General features: G+C 50.3%; 1 protein-coding gene across 3 annotated transcripts in view; it reads right to left on the bottom strand.

Annotated features, from left to right (window-relative positions):
- Positions 1 to 6,818: 6,818 nt before the first annotated feature.
- ARID3A (AT-rich interaction domain 3A) overlaps positions 6,819 to 15,508 on the bottom strand; it is a 246,489-nt gene continuing 237,799 nt past the window's right edge. For 2 of the 3 annotated variants that reach the window (XM_078670157.1, XM_078670158.1), the window contains one exon: positions 7,153 to 7,403. In XM_078670157.1, the coding sequence (XP_078526283.1) occupies positions 7,249 to 7,403 (155 nt within the window). In that variant the 3' untranslated portion in view covers positions 7,153 to 7,248. Of the gene's footprint in view, positions 7,404 to 15,508 lie in introns of all 3 variants that reach the window. The other variant, XM_078670155.1, reaches the window with a different exon arrangement.

A 15,508-nucleotide genomic window follows, 5' to 3' on the forward strand; every position in this document is an offset into this window, starting at 1 on the left:
CAGCCCTCAAGCAGGGCCCAATGGGGTTTCCAATGTAAATGGCTTCTATTAGCTGTAGTGCTTATTTTAGCCAGAAAGGAGTCTCAATCCTCAACCAGCCCCTGCCCCCCTCCCAGGCCACCGGTGCCGCCAACCCCCAATTACTTCCCTTCTACTGTAGAAACCACTTCCAGATAGGCCTAAACCAGTAGGGGGTCAAATGATTATGTACTCACAAATACATCAAAATGATTCTCTCCTGAGGCAGTGGCGTTGGGTGTTCACCAGGGGCTGCTGAGAGCGACCCTTACCACACCCCCTCCACCGGCGTGACCAGGTGAGGGCCACACATGTCTCCACTCGAGCTGCAGCCTGGGGTGAGGACAGCCCCCCCAACTGCCTCCTCTGATGGTCTGCAGGTTGTGTGTGGGGGTTCAAGCAGTTAGATGGGAAGAGACATTATAATGCGATGTGCTGGGAAGCCCACGAGCCAGTACTGCAAGCAAGGATGTGTGGGGATGGATGAGCAGTGCTACAGTACAGCAGGCGCTTCGCCAGTACAGGCGGACATCGCAAAAAGAGCTGTGCCGTGAGAGAAAAATAATTGCAGCCTGAACTGAGCCACTACAGGCAGATACTGCAACAAGAGATCTACCAACAGGAGCTGCACCAGCACAGATGCTGCAGCAGGGGCTGCAATAGCACAGATGCTGCAGCAGGAGAAAGGGGCTGCAACAGCACAGATGCTGCAGCAGGAGAAAGGGGCAGCAACAGCACAGATGCTGCAGCAGGGGCTGCAATAGCACAGATGCTGCAGCAGGAGAAAGGGGCTGCAACAGGACAGATGCTGCAGCAGAAGGGTGCTGCAGAAGGGGCTGCAACAGCACAGGCATATGCTGCATCAGCAGAATAAAGTGTTGATGCTCAACTAGGAGCAGCATCAGTACAGGAGGATACTGCAGCAGGAGCAGTACCAGTGTACGACCAACCAGGAGCTGCACCAATACAGCGAGATAAGGCAGCAGGTGCTGCACCAGTACAGACAGATACCACAACAGGAGCCGCACCGGTACAGCCACTTGCAGGAGCTGCACATGGTACAGACACTGCAGCAGGAGCTGCACATGGTACAGACACTGCAGTAGGAGCTACACCAGTACAAACAGATCAGGCAGAAGGAGCTGCACCAGAACAGACACTGAATCACGAGCTGAACCAGTACAGACAGGCAGCAGGAGCTGCACCAGTACAGACAGATACCGCAACAGGAGCTGCACCAGAAAAGACACTGAATCAGGAGCTGCACCAGTACAGACAGATACGGCAGCAGGAGCCACACCAGTACAGACAATGCGCAGGAGCCGCACCAGTACAAACAGATACGACAGCAGGAGCTGCACCAGTACAGACACTGCAGCATGAGTCGCACCAGTACGGACACTGCAGCATGAGTCGCACCAGTACAGACACTGTAGCAGGGTTCGCACCAGTACAGACACTACAGCAGGAGCCGCACCCGTACACGCGCTGCACCAGTACACACAGGCAGCAGACGCTGCACCAGTACAGACAGATAGGCAACAGGAGCTGCACCAGTACAGACACTGGATTAGGAGCTGCACCAGTACAGACAGATACGGCAGCAGGAGCTGCACCAGTACAGACACTGCAGCAGGAGCTGTACCAGTACAGGCACTACAGCAGGAGCCGCACCCGTACACGCGCTGCACCAGTACACACAGGCAGCAGACGCTGCACCAGTACAGACAGATAGGCAACAGGAGCTGCACCAGTACAGACACTGCAGTAGGAGCCGCACAAGTACAGACACTGCAGTAAGAGCCGCACCAGTACAGACACTGCAGTAGCAGCTGAACCAGTACAGACAGTTACGGCAGCAGGAGCTGCACCAGTACAGACACTGGATTAGGAGCTGCACCAGTACAGACAGATACGGCAGCAGGAGCTGCACCAGTACAGACACTGCAGCAGGAGCTGTACCAGTACAGGCACTGCAGCAGGAGCCGCACCAGTACAGACGCTGTACCAGAACAGACACTGCAGCATGAGTCGCACCAGTACAGACACTGCAGCATGAGTCGCACATGTACAGACACTGCAGCATGAGTCGCACCAGTACATACTCTGTAGCATGAGTCGCACATGTACAGACACTGCAGCATGAGTCGCACCAGTACAGACACTGCAGCATGAGTCGCACCAGTACAGACACTGTAGCAGGAGTTGTACCAGTACAGGCACTGCAGCAGGAGCCGCACCAGTACAGACGCTGCACCTGTACAGACACTGCAGCAGGAGTCGCACCAGTACAGACAGACGCAGGAGCTGCACCAGTAAAAAAAAGTGGTGATGCTCAACCAGGACAGGCAGATGTGGGAGCTTTCGCACTGTATGGGGGAGGGCACTGTTGCAGAGGCTGCAACACCAAAGGCAGATTCTACAGCAGGAGCTGTGAAGAACAGGCAACTGCTGCAGCAGGAGCTGTGCCAGTGTACAGAAGGAGTACTACAGCAACATCTGCGACAGTCCAGGCCAATTCTACATATATAAATGTACACACACACAAACACACACACCTTCCCTTCACCATCCCATCTTCCCGCTGCACCCCTAAACTCACTAGGTTAAACACAGCAGCTGGGTTGTGAGAGTCCAACAGTAAGACAGAGGAAGATACAGAATGCCTTTCAGTGACCAACACAGAGTTCCTCATTTCTGCTTTGGTGGACCGAACTCCATCCGCCAGGGTGCCATACAATATTACCTTTGCCACCCTAATCGACTACCATCCACCAGATTTAGAGATTGCTGGCCCAATGCTCATCTTTGTACCTTAAAAATAACAACCCTCATGGTGACTCCCATTAAGGTACAAAAGTTTGGTGGGCGCCACCATGGCTTTTAACTGCCACTCAACAAACTTCTAAAGCTGGGTTTGTTTCTGAAACACATAACTAATGCCCCCAACACCCTAGGACTTGCCTGTGTCCCACACCAGGTTTTCCCTGGCGGTGATGGACAGAAAAAGGAACCAGACAGGGCAGGTGGGGTAATGCCCCTCCTCTGACAGCTTCTACTCCATCAGGCCTTTGGAGGAGGTTCTCAGTCGTCGGAGCCAACAGGGGCTCCATTGACAGAAAGCTTATGCCCCGTCTCTAAACGAGGCTGGTGGACTCATTATTTGGCAAACAGGGTACTCTGTAGCATTTACAATGGAGAACCTGTCTGCCAAATTCTAGATCAGGACCAGAAATATCAATTATGAAGACAGCCCTCAATAAAGATTCACACCTACCCCGGGTGCCAGTGCACCCCACTCTTCAAATTCCAACAAGCAGCTCCTCTAGCAACAAGCGACTCCTGGGTTGCAGAAGGCAGCATGGCAGGGTGGGACTGGCAGGAATGAATATGCTGCCACTGTATCCTGCTTCCCGGCGCGCCCTAAATTTGAAGACTACTGGGACTCAGTTTGTTGGGATGGCACCCTGATAGACACCAGCTGGCCTCTCCGGATCCTCACGGTTTCGAAGAATGGTTGTCCACACAGGAGAATCATTTGCGCTTTAGCCCTCACCATTGGGGACTTCGAGGGCTCCAACACGGCAGAATTCTAAGGACTTGAGAAAGCCACATGTTCCCAGCACCTCTAGTCACTGGGGTGCAGAGAAGGCGACAAGAGCGGTCTGGGTCTATTCAATGAAGAGGCACAAGCATCAACCTGCAAAGCACTGGTGGGGGGGGAGAGAGAAAACACCACTGGCAGGCAACTCAGAGGTCTGGGCACCAACTGCAGACAGACATTTGAGGCCAGCAGATCAAGGATGGTCACACTTCTAGAAAGAACTGTGCAACCTGTGTCATATTATACAATATATCATGAGGCACACGATGTATCAAGTCTGAGAATTTAAGCTGCTCCATACGATATGCACTGTCATATTCAATGAGTTGTCGGAGGCTGTGCTGAAGAAGTGGCTGAAAACAGCTTACTCTGAGGATGCTCAGAATAAGTGGCTCAGAACCTGCTGAGGCCGGACCATCACCAGACCCAGGAATCACTTATACACTTGGACCATCATTGCCTCCAAGTGGTGTGGCAAAACCTGCTGGCACTTGGTTCATTTGGTTAGGTTTTTATGTTATTTTCAAAGCCATGTAGAGGCAGGAGAGTAAACAGAAGTTACTTCTCTACGGTAACACTCCCTGATGGATACTTTACCAGACTTCAGATTCTCACCTTGTGAATATTTACCAGGCTACTTTTACGCAGCTCCATTCATTTTCCAGCGTGGAACGAAGTTGGCGCAGGACTGCACAGTGTCGCCTACCAGTGCACAGCAATACTACTTTAGAGTATTTCCAGATCCAATCTGACGCCTGGGGAGTATTCATGAGGTGAGGAATTTGTAGTTAGAAGTATCCATCAGAAACAAAACTTGGATGTTTCGGCTACACGGGGTCAGCAAATTTGGCAATTCAGGGTCCCATGCTGCGACGCGAGCCCTATTATCAATTCCAAATGTTGGTCAGTCAGGAAGATTTCGGTACACTTCAGCAATCACTGGGCATATAGAGTGAATTCTTGGTGTTGGCAGAAGGATACGCCGTAGTGAGAAAGACTTTGATGATAGTAAATCAAAACGCAGGGGTTTCTTCTAGTTCACCTACTCCTAGCGAAGTCCCTCCAGTAGAAGGAGACAAGAAGTCGCGGTAGGTTTCACCTTCAAAAGGTTGGAAAGAAGCTGGCGAATGCAGGTAAGAGGAGAGACCAGTTAGTGGACGATGGCCACGTCGCATACAGCAGAACCTGCGGCATGGCAACCTCTACGGGGAGCCGAGCACCAAGCCTCTCCATGTCTAGATGCAACGGAGAAGAAACAACCAGGTGAACAGTCTGTAAACTCTACTGTAATAAATGTAGGTCTATATAGAGGTGTGTAGAATATTCCATCGATGATTTGCAGCCAGAAGACTCTGACTACTTCAAACTATGAGAATCTAAGAAAGACAGCAAGCTGGAGAGTGTGGACATGTGGTTTTGAAGTCCGCTTTACTCGCGTCCTGCCACTAGCACTACATTTGTAGGTTATTGCTTCAGGAGCCCGCAGAGACCGGGGCGGAGAGGAATGGCTGTTCTAGAGCATGAGCAGGTTTGTCAGAGAGGTATAACTTCAAGCCTGCCTCTAACGCATACATCTTGACCTAAACTGTGGTGTTGGCAGAAATGAACACCTAAGTAGGACTCCAGGTGCCTGTAATAAGCAGAGCTACAGGACTATCTGGAAGAAAAGGGAGGAACGGTTGGAGGTTCAAGGTGTGAGAGCAGAAATATCAGACTTGTTCAGAGCAGCTCAATACAGGGTCAACTGTATCACTTGCCAAATCTGAATCAAGAGAAACTTTAAAGATCTTAGACCATTAACCCCCCGAGACCGACATGCAGGAGATGGAGTCCAGCGAGGGAGCAGAGACCACCTGGCACCTGTCTTTGCCTTTTAGGATATAGGTTAGAGGAGCCATGATGCACTTGCTCGTGAGCAGTTTTTTCCTATCGTGACTTGTGTGTCCAAAACACAAGGCCCGACCCACTTGTCAAGCACTCTGACTTACTGGTCCAAGCAATGTGATGAGAATAGGGACCAAGTATATGGATAAAAACCCAAGGAGAGACAGCACAGCATTTGAATCTAGATGATTGTTCACGCGGCAAACCCCAAGCATGCACAGGAAATGGCCCACAACTGATGAGACGCCACTCCATGAAAGGATAGATGGCACAGGGATTCTGAGCTCCAGCCATAGACATGGGGCCACTCTCCTGCACAGTAGCTCTGTAAGAACCCAATGACATCTCTAGAGGACTATTGCCCAGTACCCGATACTCCACAGGAACGCCAAGGACTGCATTCGATTGTCAGGTCTTGCAGTAACTTCAAAGTCTGCAAATAAGGCACTGAAGGAAGTGGTTTTCTTGGAGAGAGAACCCCTAGATACTGCTGGGGAGAAGTACTAGACAGGACTAGGTAAGTCTCCAGCAGTGCGCAACCACACAAGCTCTCATGCTGGGTGACCCCGCCCCCCAAGATTCTGTGCTATGCGCCCCTGAAGGTTCCTCTAATGAGACATGCTGTACTCAGTGTAAATATCAGCAGTAAAATGATTTTTGTCACCTTTGCTTTTAGTTCAACAAGTTCAAATCAAAAGGCCCACCCCAGTGCAGATATGAACTCCTTCACAAGCAGACAGTGTTCTGGACATACACACAGGAGACAAAGCCCCCACACCCTCTCACCAGCCCAATGAACTTCCATAGGGCCTTAGCGAGGCATAGAGGTCTATAGGGAAATGGCAAAGAAATTCCGACAGGCAATCGCACCTGTAACGGACAGTTGCAGGAGGAACGGCCCATTAAAAAGTCTCCAGAAGTTCATTGCAGGCTAGCGCACCTGTGTACTAAGTGGTGTGCACGGATGTGTTCCACCAGTTTCATCAAAAGGGTCCATTATCTTAAGCAGGCATGCGTCTACAACAACCTATGCCTAGAAACACCAAAGTTACCAGCATGTGATGCATCCACCCACCCACAACCCATTAGCAACAGTAACATGTCCAGGACCTTCCTGATAGCAACTAAAGTGTTCATCTCAAAATGAAAAAAAAACAAAGCTATGTATCCCTGAAACAGCACAGATGATATACCTGCGTATACACAGATATACATATATATATATATAGATTACTTATCTTTTTTAAGCATCAACTTTTTCTTTTTGAGAATAAAATAGAAATTATTTACAAAAACAACTCTGAGCATTCAATACACTTTGACCATAGTTATTACAAAGATTTAACAAAAAGAAAAGGACTGTACATTTTGTGGTATATATTAAAGATTTTAAGGTTTGGACACGAGACAATCTCGGTCGTTAGGTGCCTCCTATTTTTTTCTTTGCGTGTGGAGGCATTGTTAACAGTGCAAGAGTGTACTAGTGAGGTAATAGTTTTTGATGTCAATGCAAGGAAAAAATAATAATAATAATAAAATAAAGCTTACTGGCTCAGAGGTCCCAGAGTGCTGATCCCCCTCTAAAGCTTTTTTCCTATTTATCTCCAGAACTTTACAATAAACCTGAGACAGCAAATTCAAGTGGGTTTTTCTTTCTTTTTTTGGCGTCAGCTGGGAAAAAAAACGTTGCCTTCCTTGGCCCACCCCTTGAGTGTGGGATTTAAAACTGGAGGCATAATTTCTTAAGGCGACGGGTTACTGGATGTGGGTGTCTGCGGTACAGGGAGTCCGGGTGTGGCCTGGGCACCACCAGCACTTGGACCACGATTGCTGCTCACTTTGGTGTAACTGGATTGGTGCGTCGAAGAAGAGCCAGACGTCTGTGCGAACAGCACACCTGAGATAAAAGAAAATATATTTTAATAGGGTGTTCAGGATATGTATCAAGAGGAACAGGTGTGCAAACCGCCAGGATAAGGAGCAAGCATGCAGACTAAAGTCACACCGTTTGTTTTAAATAGACACAAAGGTAGCAGGTACTATCGGCACATGGAGAAGATGTAGACATCACAGACCGAGGACCTAGTATGGAAGGATTAGGTTACTTACCCTGTAGGCTTCTGTTTGTGGCGCACAAGTTACTACTTGTGTAACGATATATCTGTAAGAGGCATTAGTTAGTGATAGATTCCTTACCTTAGAATATCCCCAGGCGTCAGACTGGATCCGGAATTTTTTTGCGTAGCAGTACCCTTGCGCTTCGGTAGGCGTCGTCTGCGGCTCCGCGTCCGTCGTCGGCGCGGTGATGACGTCGTCGGAGTACTTAGACGCCGCCTCCGCGTGCTGACGTCAGTTCTTAGACACAGCTTTTCCGCGCCAGAAGCGCTGAGCCATGTTAAAAACCAACACTGGTGCCATTGAAACTAGGGCCCTGAAAGGAGATAACCCTAACCCTAGATATCGGTTCGCAGAACGGGGAGGATGGGTGGGTCGGTAAGGAATCTATCACTAACTAATGTCTCTTACAGATATATCGTTACACAAGTAGTAACTTGTGCATCTGAAAGAGACGTTAGTGATAGATTCCTTACCTTAGAATGGATACCCCAGCAATACCAACCCTGGTGGTGGGTCTGCGAACCAATAATCACATCAGAAAGTCCCGGAGGACGGAACGGCCAAAGAAGCCATCCCTCCGGACTTGGCTGTCCAGGCAGTAGTGTCTCGCAAACGTGTGCAGTGACGCCCACGTAGCTGCCTGACAGATGTCTTGTAAGGGCACTCCCCGGCCCAGGGCAGTTGTAGTCGCCGTGGCTCGGGTGGAATGAGCCCGCAATCCAACAGGGGGCTCCTTTTTAGCCAAGGAGTAACATGCCTGGATACACAAGATGATCCACCGGGAGATGGTCCTCTTGTGCACCGCTTTCCCCTTCTTAGCGCCCACGTAACCAACAAAGAGTTGGTCATCCACCCGGAACTGGCGTGTGCGATCCAAGTAGAATGAGAACATACGTTTTGGGTCCAGACGGTGGAGCCGCTCTTCCTCTTTAGAGGGGTGCGGAGCCGGAAAGAAGGTTGGCATGGTGATGGACTGCCCAATGTGGAAGGCCGTGACAACCTTGGGCAGGAAAGATGGTTTAGTATGCAACACAACCTTGTCCGGATGGACAGAAAGGAAAGGAGGAGTACAAGAAAGGGCCTGGAGCTCACTCACTCTCCTGGCAGAGGTGATGGCAACCAAGAAAGCAGGCTTCAAAGTAAGAAGGCGGAGAGGACAGTTGTGAAGTGGCTCAAAGGGAGCGCACATCAGAGGTCGTCAAGTCCACCGGCGGCGACCCGGATCCGGATCCAGTGGGGCCCTGCGGTGCCGGGCCCGAAGGCGCCAGCGGCGTCGAAGCACCCGACGGCGTCGGGACCGAAGCCCCCGACCCGCTAGGCCCCCCCCAGACGGGTCCGCTGGGCCCGGAGGCGCCGCGGAGCCCGTCGGAGGAGAGAGGGACCCCATGGCCATGAGGAACCGCTCGATCTCCTCCGGCGTCGCGTTAGGCCCAGGGACCGAAGGGTATGGGGCCGGACGCGGCGCCTGCGACTCCGACGGAGCCGCGTGGGCGGTGTCACCAGAACCCCCGGCCGCGTCGTGGGGAGTCGGAAGAGCGATGACGTCTCTTCGACTTCTTGTGCTTACCTGACGACTTCAACCCGGAGGAATGATGTCGACTCCCGGAGCTCCGATGGCTCCTCTCCCGCGACCGGTCCCTCAACCTCCGTCTGGACCGGGACCGTTCTCTGCGCGGGACCGACTGCCGGAGTTCGAGTCGCTTGCGGGACCGCTCCCGCCTAGCTTTCGAAGTCAAGGCCCGACAGTCGGAGCAGGTCTTGTCGTCGTGATCGACGCCGAGGCAGTGGAGACACCGATGGTGAGGGTCGGTGACCGACATCAGTCGGTCGCAATCCTCACAGGGCTTGAAACCTGGCATCCCTACCGGCACCGATCGGAGTCGAAGACTCGAAAAAGGATGATCAAAAGATCATACAAGCATTTGCAATGCAATGGTTTCGCCTTTTGAAAAGTTTGATCTATTGGCATTGTAAATGACAAAATTATTATTTATGTGTTGGTTTTGAAAACATAATTAAATGGCATTGTTTTTTACATTGCCATTAGCTTAATCTCTTGCAAATGTGAGACCTATTCACACACAACAACCACTAACCCACCACACAATGACACTAGACTGTAGCTTGTGAACAAATATATCTCTTTTATATATCTTTAAAGCAGGCTTGTAAATACAGTCTTTGTGATTCCAAAAAGCGGTTCCAGTTACTCTTTAAATATGCCACAGTTCTTGATCAGCTTCTTACAGTCTAAAAAGGTAAGGTTGTGCGTTTCTCAGCAGTTCCCAGGGGTTGGTGCACTTTGTAGCACTCTTGCATGCTTCGTACCGCTTCACAGACGGGATCCTACTAAACCTCACGCATCTAGCGTGAGTCGGCGTTCGGTGCGGACACTGGGAGCCCCGTCGTACGAGGCGCACCCGGCTCTAGGGTGCAGCAGGACGTTGCGAACCTGTTCACAGTCTACAAGGGAGCGTACCAGCCTCGGGGCCACAGCAGGACGTGGTGAGTTAGCTCGGAGGACACAGGGAGGAGTACCAGCCTCGGGTGCAGAGGCGAACGTTGCCACTGAGTTGAAAATGCACTATGAGGCGTACCAGCCTCCAATACACAGGCGTAAGCGGCAAGTCAGTTTTAAAGTGCACAATGAGGCGTACCGGGTGACGTGTCCGGCTGGCTGGAGTTGCCGGAGGGGGGGGGGTACGCTGCGCTCCAAGGGTTCACGGGCCAGATACTCTGCGCACAGTTCTCAGCGCACTCGCTCCACTACTCGGCAAGCGCACAGTTCTTTACCTTGTCTTGGGGTTTAGTGCGGGCAATCCGGGGGTCAATGCCGTGCGTCGCGGTGTCCTCCTCCTTGTAGCTCACGGTAGTCGGCGGGGACGGTGCGTTGCTGGGCAGCTCTTCACTCGGGATACACGCACAGGTCCTGAGAAGAGGGTGCACACACTCTGTGCGGGGCGAAGCTGCAGGGCACGTCAAGGAGATCGGGACGGGCCTCACAGCGCTACACGCCGCAGCCGCTCACGGACAGCGGCAGGCGCTTTCACTGGCACAGCTCACGAAGGGAAAAGCAGGCGCAGGGCGAAGTCTCAACTCACGGTGCAAGCTACGGCTCATGCAGGCGACAGTCACGGTGCTTGTTTACGTGCGCAGCTCAGTGAGTGGAACAGATGGAGTTTGCAAAGTAAAAACAGCAGGGTACCCGGGGTTAAGTGGCTGTGAGCCATAGGCGCCATTGTTGAGTGTGTGCGCCACTGAAGTTGAAATAGAAGCGGGCGCCGCGCTGAGACACAGCGGGAGGGGGGGCGTGAACGGGCAAACGGACAGCGGGAGGGGGCGGGTTAACGGGAACACGGACAGCGGGAGGGGGGCGGGAACCAAGACAAGGATAGCGGGAGGGGGGACGGACAGCGGGAAGGTGGTCAGGATACAGCCACGCGGGACAGGGACAAAGTTAATAATGAAGACAAACATGGGTGTAAAAAAAAAAAAAAAAGTACACGCCCACAGTGGCCACGTCTTCATGACGTTGCGGAGAGGGAAAGAATCTGCAGGAACGCCCACGAATCGCCTCGGACCATGACGGACAGATCTCACTTCCAATGGCTAGCCTCCATTTATGGAGCTAGCCAATGGAAGTGAGAGGCGTGACAAAGGCACCATACTGTTCTCAAAAGTTTTTGCCTGCGCGAACGCTGCTGCGCAGCGGACGCCAGGCGAAACCTAAAAAGAGTTAGTCAAAAAGTGACTAAGGTACCACTTTTTCCGGATCTGCGCTGCTGGCGCGGAAAAAAAGAAGAACTGACGTCAGCATGCGGAGGCGGCGTCTAAGTACTCCGACGACGTCATCACGGCACACACGACGCCGACGACGGACGCGGAGCCGCAGACAACGCCTACCGACGTGCAAGGGTACTGCTACGCAAAAAAATTCCGGATCCAGTCTGACACCTGGGGATATTCTAAGGTAAGGAATCTATCACGAACGTGTCTCTTTCAGATATGTAGAGCTGTAGATTCACATGCTTTGCATGCTCCTACCATCTAGTGTTGGATATGGATGAGTTCAAGTTGATTTTCTTCCAACAAGTCTTTTAAATCACGAGTTCGAGTGACTCCTCCTCTCGCTGATAATGTGCATGGGCATCGACTTCATTGTTAAACTGTTTTCCCGCAAGTGGGTGAGAATGGAGTGTAAAGTAAATATAGTAAAGGGGTGTCCATGCATTGCAAAAATGGTAAAGGAGACTGCAACGGCCACAGGTGTCCGGGTAGGAGGGTGGGTGCATGTGAATCTAAAGCACTACATGCCTAGAACAGATGCTTACAGGGTAAGTAACCTAATCCGTTCGAGGCATGTGTGGTTTTAGATACAAATGCTTTGCATAGACTGTAAAGCAGAGTGCCTCAAAGCGGTGGCTACCCTGTGGGTGTTGCAGTTGTTTGAAAGAGTGTACGTAGCATTGCCTGTCCTACATTAGCTTGTTGACGTGCTAGAACATCCACACAATAATGTTTGGTGAAGGTGTGTGATGTAGACCATGTAGCTTATTTGCATATGTCAGCAAGTGGGATGTTGCCTAGGTAAGCCATAGAAGCCCAAATTTGTGAGTAGTAAGTGTTCTAGGAGGTGTAGGTAACTTTCTTTTGGCTTTAACGGAACACGTTTGAACGCATTTAACTATCCAGCTGGAGATTCTGGATTTGGATAAGAGTTTTCCATACTCCTGATGGAAATGGGATACCACCTTGGGCATGAATTTAGGGTTTGTTCTAAGAACTACTCTATTTGCATGTACTTGAATGAATGACTCTTGAATAGTTAGGGCTTGCAGCTCACTAACTCTTCGAAGCGAAGTAATGGCGATAAGGAAAGCCACTTTCCAAGTAAGAAATTGTAGTTCGCATGAGTGCAGTGGTTCAAAGGGTGGTCCCATTAGTCTGGTTAACACAACGTTTAGATTCCAGACTGGTGAAGGTGGGTGTCTTGGAGGGATTACGCGTTTAAGTCCTTCCATAAACGCTTTGATTGCTGGCACCCTAAATAGTGAAAGGTGTTGCCTGTTTTGCAGATATGCTGCTAACGCAGCTAGGTGTATTCTGATGGAAGAAAATGCTAAATTGCACCGTTGGAGGTGCAATAGGTAGCAAATGATGTTTTGAGTGGAAGCATCAAGTGTGTTATTGTCATTGTTATTACAATAAATGACGAAACTGTTTCCACTTTGCTGCATAGCATGCTCTGGTAGTGGGTTTCCTTGCCTCTTTGATAATATTCATGCAGTCTGGAGGCAAGTTGAGGTATCCAAATTCTAGGATTTCAGGAGCCAGATCGCTAGGTTCAGCTGTTGCGGATCTAGGTGTTGGATTTCGCCATGGTTCTGCGTTAGAAGACTGGGTGTTAGTCACAGTCTTTGATGAGGCACTACTGACAGTTCTAGGAACGTTGTGTACCATGGTTGCCTCGCCCACGTGGGAGCAACTAGAATTAGCGTCAGAGAATGTTGGCGCATTTTGCGTGCCACCAGCGGTATTAATGGAGCTGGGGGAAAAGCGTACGCAATTTTGCCTGACCAGTTCATCCATATCGCATTGCCCTGCGACTGCGGATGTGGGAACCTGGCGGCAAAGTACTGGCATTTTGCGTTTTCGCTTGTGGCAAACAGATCTATTTCCGGGTGTCCCCACTTCCGGAAGAATGGTTGGAGCACTTTGGGGTGAATTTCCCATTCGTGCATCTGTTGGCTGTGCCTGCTTAGCAGGTCGGCAACCTGGTTGTCCTTGCCTGGGAGGTGTTCTGCCATGAGAAAAATGTTCCTCTGAATGGCCCATTTCCACATTGCTTGAGCTAGGTGCGACAGCTGTGGCGAGTGTGTTTCTCCCTGTTTTTGAATGTAATACATAGCTGTCATGTTGTCCGTCCTGATCAACACAGCTTTGTTGCGTAAGTCTGTCGCGAAAGCTTTTAGGGCTAGAAAGATGGCCATCAACTCCAGAAGGTTGATATGCATTTTCTTTTGCTGTACAGTCCAGAGTCCCTGTACTGTGTAGTGTAGGACATGGGCTCCCCATCCTAGTAGGGATGCGTCCGCTGTTAACACCCTTGCAAAGGTTTTGTAGATTCCACCAATGCAGAGAGTTGTATGCCCGACTGGTCACCAACACTAGGGGCCAGATGTAGGTAGGGTTTTACCGGTCGGTAACGGCCGAATTCGGCCGTTACCGACCAGTAAAAGGAATTTGAGATGTAGGGGGCAGAATCGGTAAATTTACCGTTCGGTAAATTTACCGATCGGTAATTTTACCGAATCTGTAAATATACCGGTCGGTAAATTTACCGACCGGTATATTTACAGAATCTGTAAAATCGATATGTAGGTGGGACTCTTATGAGTCCCACAAGGCCTAAGAAATCGGTATTTTACCATCAAATTCAATTTGATGGTGAAATACCGATTCAGGTGTGCATTCACATGTGTGCATGCACACCTGTGCCATATGACAGGCAGACCTGCCCTTAGGGCAGGTATGCCTGCCATATGGCCCCCGAACCTTTTTTGGGGGTGCTAGAGGGTGTCAAAGTGACACCCCCTGCACCCTTGCCAAAAATCGGTATTTACCGATCGGTAAATACCGACCGGTAATGCCCCATTCATTCCTATGGGCTTCAAAGCCCATAGGAATGAATGGAGCATTACCGGTCGGTATTTACCGAATCGGTAAATACCGACTTTTAAAGAATCGGTAAATCCACATCTGGATTTACCTACATCTCGGTACTTCATATTTACCGACTCTTAAATACCGAATCGGTAAAATTCGGTATTTAAGAGTCGGTAAATATGATTTACCTACATCTGGCCCTAGGTCTTTTAATTGCCCGTGAGCCTGGTTCCACTGCCTTGCTAGGCATTCTTGTAGCGGACGCATATGTAGTCTGGCGTGAGGGAGTATGAAGATGCACGAGGCCTTCATGCCTATAAGTTGCATAAACACTCGAGCTGGTAGTGAGTGTTGCGGTCTGAACTTATGTATTAGCGTTTGCATTCCCTGGACTCGTGCTGTGTTGGGATATGCTTTTGCTGACAGTGTATCTATTGTCGCTCCCAGGTACTGTTGGACGTGGGAGGGTTGTAGGTGTGACTTTGGGTAGTTTAGTGAAAATCCTAAACTGAGCAGTAGGTGTATGGTCTTCGACATGTGGTCGGCACATTGCTGGGCTGTTGGCGCGTGTATTAGCCAGTCGTCCAGATAAGGGTACACATGTATGTGTTGCCTTCTGAGGTGTGCTGCCACTGTAGCTAGACATTTGGTGAACACTCTTGGAGCTGTTGTCACCCCAAATGGTAGGACCTTGAACTGGTAGTGTTGTCCTTGAATGGTGAACCTCAAATACTTTCTGTGAGCAGGGTGTATTGGTATATGAAAGTATGCATCTTTGAGGTCTAAGGTTGCTAGGAAGTCTCCCTGGCGAAGCAATGGTAAGACTTGCTGGAGAGTGAGCATGTGGAAATGTTCTGACAAAATGTACAGGTTGAGGGGCCTGAGGTCCAATATTGGTCTGAGAGACCCATCCTTTTTGGAATTGGGAAGTATAGGGAGTATACTCCTGTTCCCTGATGTTGCAGTGGGACTGGTTCTATGGCCCCCTTTTGCAGCATACTGATGACCTCTTGCTGAAGTAGCGTTATATGTTCCTGTGACATAGGACGGTGCACGGGTGGTATGTTGGGTGGAGTTGAGGTGAGCTCTAGGCAATAGCCATGTTGAAAAATTTGCCTGACCCACTTGTCTGTGGTGATATTTAACCAAACTGGCAGAAATTGTTGTATTCTTCCCCCGACTGGTGTTATGTGGTCTGGGGGTAGTACCAAGAAGTCA

The sequence above is a fragment of the Lissotriton helveticus genome, chromosome 12 (genome assembly GCF_964261635.1).
Source record: "Lissotriton helveticus chromosome 12, aLisHel1.1, whole genome shotgun sequence".
NCBI classification, from domain to species: Eukaryota; Metazoa; Chordata; class Amphibia; order Caudata; family Salamandridae; genus Lissotriton; species Lissotriton helveticus.